Source organism: Tupaia chinensis, unplaced genomic scaffold (assembly GCF_000334495.1).
Source record: "Tupaia chinensis unplaced genomic scaffold, TupChi_1.0 Scaffold000201_1, whole genome shotgun sequence".
Classification (NCBI taxonomy): Eukaryota; Metazoa; Chordata; class Mammalia; order Scandentia; family Tupaiidae; genus Tupaia; species Tupaia belangeri.
Window position 1 is genome coordinate 183,439 of NW_006159676.1, and position 4,708 is coordinate 188,146.

Sequence of the window (4,708 nt, forward strand, 5' to 3'; positions counted from 1 at the left end):
CAGGAAAAAAACTTGTTTTGGAGCAAAGCTATGTCCCCCAGGGAAACCATGTGCCAGGGTTGGAGTAACAAGGAAAAATGTGTCTAATGAGCAACTATGAGGAGCTGTAAATATCTCCTCTGCTGTTGTCCCTCAGCATGTGTGAACTTGGCCTGCACGCACATGCGCCCAGCGTGAGTTTTAAGCCACCGGGTCCGGGACGCGAACCGCGGTCGACTACATGGGAGTCCAGCGACATAGCCATTACGCTAACTGCTGGTTCCCTCATTTTTATTGCATTCTTTAAAGCATAAGAACTGGAGTTTCCCACAAATTTTGATATTTACATTTACTTTTTCTTATGTAAATAACAATATATATGAGAGAAATATGTGAACATGTATAAACCCCAAGTTTAATACAGTTGTTTTGAAATCATTATATGTAACCTGGCTGTATTCTGTCATTATTTTTGTAGCATATCTTTTCCTTTTTTTTTTTTTTTTTTGTGGGGACTGTCATTATTTTTGTAGCATATCTTTTCCTTTTTTTTTTTTCTTGTGGAGAGGTTTTTTTTTCTATAGGGTGCGTGCACTCACCAGAAAGACAGAGACAGAGAGACAGAAAGCGAGAAATTGCCCCCCAGGGGGGATGGCCACACCGCAATCCCTTCTCCTCCATTCTCCTCTCAGGATCTTGGGCACGCACGCACACGCGCCTGGCATGAGTTTAAGCTACCAGGTCCGGGACTCGAACCATGGTCAACTACATGGGAGTTGAGTAACATAGCCATTATGCTAACTGCTGGTCCCACAGACCTTTTCAGTGTTTTTATTTTTTCATTTAGTGTACACATATTAACATACCTTTATGAAAATAGAATGGTAAGTAAAATCTGTTCATCTGGATCTTGCATTCTTATGGTGAAGACAAAGTACAATGAAATAAATGAGTGTATGACATCATGTCCTCAGAGATAAATTGTATGCAGAATATTACTTAATGCCGAAGGATAGACTCATCATGATATGTACAGGACTTTATAGAGTATGGCTTGGGAGACCTTTGTACGTTAAAGACATAAACAGAAAAAAGTGTGCATGGTGGATTTGTCAAAAGAGAGAAAAACAGGGGCCAGCAGGTGGTGTTGTGGTTAAGATGGTGGACTCCAGCATAGTTAACTATGTTTTAAGATCTGGACCTGGGGACCAGCAGTTAGCGTAATGGCTATGTCGCTGGACTCTCACGTAGTCGACCACGATTCAAGTCCCGGACCCGGTGGCTTAAACTCACGCCAGGCGCGTGTGTGTGCGTGCCCAAGATCCCGAGAAGAGAATGGAGGAGAAGGGATTGTGGCATGGCCATCCCCCCTGGGGGGTGAGTTCTCGCTTTCTGTCTGTCTCTCTCTGTCTGTCTGGCGAGCGCACACGCCCTATAGCAAAAAGCTCTCCAAAAAAAGAAAAAAAAAAAAAAAGATCTGGACCTGGCGGCTTGAAAATCATGCCAGATGTGTGCACATGCATGTTCAAAATCCCAGGCGGAGAATGGAGAAGAGATTGCAGCATGGGCATCTTTCTTGGAGCAATTTCTTACTTTCTCTCTCACTGTCATTTTCTGTCTTTTTCTGGCAAGTGCACATGCCCTATGGCAAAAACCTTAAAAAAGAAGAAAGAGAGAAAGAGAAAGTGAAAAAGGGACATTCCTTCATCTACATTCAGGTAATGTAGAAATTAGCTGGTCAGATAAGTATGGAATAGGCATACAAAAATATATCCTCTTTTGTCTCATGTAAAACATTCCAAATTTTGTGGTTCTTGGTATATTTCCTTTGTAAATTGTTAGTTACCCCATTTGCTTATATTTTCTATTTACATGCTCAATATGTAAGTGTCTTAACACCAACAAAATATCATTACTCTTGTTGCTTGGTGAAATGATAATTGCTCTTTCTTTAAAGAATTATTTTTATTTAACTTTATTTATTTTAATTTGACCAGAGAGGGAATAGAGCGAGAGAGACAAAGGGAAAGTGAGAAAGCAAGCTGCCATGTCTGGGACTTGAACCACAGTCTGCCATGTGAGAGTCCAGCCCTCTTAACCACTACGCCACCTGCCGGCCCCAATAATTGCCCTTTATTATTTTTGCTGGGCATCAAGGGACATAGCAGAGGTTGGAATGTATCAAAAACCAAGGAAGATTTTTTTTTTTCTTCCTTCTAGTATCAGGGACTATGATCTTAGTACTTGTTTTTCCTCCCTCACGCTGAATTCATAACTCTCCTTATTCATTTTTTAAATATCTATTTAAACACAGGACACTAAATGACCATACCAAAATGAGCCATTATGATTACATGTATTTAGGAGATTTCTAAACTGCAACTTCTTTTTCTTTTAAGAGGTTTTTTTTTGCTATAGGGCACATGGGCTCGCCAGACAGACAGGGAGAAACAGAGAGATAGAAAGTGAGAAATCACCCCCCAGGGGGGATGGCCATGCTGCAATCCCTTCTCCTCCATTCTCCTCTCAGGATCTTGGGCACGCACGCACACGCACCCGGCGTGAGTTTAAGCCACCAGGTCCCGGATTCCAACCGTGATCCCAGGTAACACTATGACTTCTGCCCTGTCTTCATTATGGTCTCTGTTGAAATTTCAGTTTCTCTACCAGGAGTGCCTGAATGCCCAGTAAAAAGATAAAGCTCACACAAACATCCCTTTTTATTACCTTTTTTTCCTATGAATAGAATTTGTCACCATTTGACATAGATTGTTTTTTTTAATTTGCTTGTACTCTTTCCATATTTTAATGTAGGTAATGCAGAAACATTTGTATTATTGTATTATCATTGTATTATTGCTTCCTTAATTCATTGTCTAAGTAGTGCAGAGAACATGTCAAATTTATTTGGAGAGGTTTTCTGCTTTTTTGTTTTTTGTTTTTTGCTATAGGGCTCATGCACTTGCCAGAAAGACAGAGAGAGAGAGAGACAGAGAGACAGGAAGGAAGAAATCACCCCCAGGAGGATGGCCACGCTGCAATCCCTTCTCCTCCATTTTCCTCTCGGGATCTTGGGCACGCACGCACACGTGCCCAGTGTGAGTTTAAGCCACTGGGTCCAGGACTCGAACCACGGTCAACTACATGGGAGTCCAGTGACATAGCCATTATGCCAACTGCTGGTCCCAAACATGTCACATTTTAATATATTCTCTTCAAATGTATGAAAGATTTTATCATTAAAACTATAGACTATGTCCTCTGGGAAAGGCTGAGTATCAGACAGGAATTCTTACTCAGTAATGACGTGGAAATGTCCTAAAGAGAAATAAATTCACACATAAAATAACAAGAAAAATGTTTCTAATTGTAGAACACAAATGATAGCATTTCTGGCAAATGAGTCGTGCATTTCTGCACCATGCCCTTTTATCCTTCTACTCTTTCTCTTTCTTTTTTCGCAGTCACTTCTGTCCTATGGGACCAGAGAATGATACACGTATTTCAGGATTTCTCCTTCTGGGATTTTCAGAGGAACCCGAATTGGAACCCTTCCTCTTTGGCCTGTTCCTGTTTATGTACCTGGTCACCATGTCTGGAAACCTGCTCATCATCCTGGCCACCATCTCAGACTCCATCCTGCACACCCCCATGTACTTCTTCCTCTCCAACCTGTCCTTTGTAGATATCTGTCTCACCTCCACCACGGTCCCAAAGATGCTGGTGAACATCCAGACACAGAGCAAGGTCATCCCCTATGCAGGCTGCATCACCCAGATGTATTTTTTTATGCTCTTTTCTGGGTTGGACATCTTTCTGCTGACGGTGATGGCCTATGACCGGCATATGGCCATCTGTCACCCCTTGCACTACATGGTCATCATGAACCCCCAGCTCTGTGCTCTGCTGAGTCTGGTCTCTCTGTTCCTTAGCTGTGTGATTGCCCTCCTGCACAGTCTGATGGTGCTGAGATTGTCCTTCTGCACGGACCTGGAGATCTCTCTCTTCTTCTGTGATCTCGCTCAGCTCATCAAAATCGCCTGTTCTGACACCCTAATCAATAATATCGTGATAAAAGCTGTGGCTTTTGTGTTTGGTGGTGTTTGCATCTCTGGGATCATCGCCTCTTATACCCAAATAGTCTTCTCTGTTTTGAAAATACCATCAGCACGTGGAAAGTATAAAGCTTTTTCCACCTGCGGGTCTCACTTTACAGTGGTTTCCTTATTCTATGGGTCAGATTTTGGGGTGTACTTTAGTTCTGCGGTTTCTGACTCTCCCAGGACAATTGCAGTGGCCTCAATGATGTACACGATGGTCCCCCAAATGGTGAACCCCTTCATCTACAGCCTGAGGAACAGGGACATGAAGGAAGCCTTGAGGAAACTTGTTGAGAGGAAAATTTCTCTCCTATGAGCATGTGCTTTGGGTTTGGTTTCCAGAATGAGTCAAAGAGAATGTCTGCTGATTCCAAAAGGATCACTTTTGAAGGGTGTTGGTACATGGAGCGCTCTGGCAAATATTGTAATTCTTTAATCAGATGGTGCAAGTAGAATTAGCCCTACCATTTTTTTTTTCAGTTTTAATCCCTTTGATCGCTACTGCTTTATAAAATGTATAGCATGTGTTTTAGAAAGCTCTCTGTTGATGGGTTTTTGAGGAGGTTGAAGCAAGCTAGACTATAAAAAATAGGCATTGTGGGACCGGCAGTTGGCGTAATGGCTATTTT

At 42.2% G+C, this 4,708-nt stretch overlaps 1 protein-coding gene across 1 annotated transcript; it reads left to right on the top strand.

The window, feature by feature from the left end:
* Window positions 1-3,456: 3,456 nt before the first annotated feature.
* LOC102494734 (olfactory receptor 7G2) lies at window positions 3,457-4,395 on the top strand. Its single transcript, XM_014587293.1, has one exon. The coding sequence runs from the start codon at window positions 3,457-3,459 to the stop codon at window positions 4,393-4,395; it is 939 nt and encodes a 312-aa protein (XP_014442779.1).
* The last annotated feature ends 313 nt before the right edge of the window (window positions 4,396-4,708 follow it).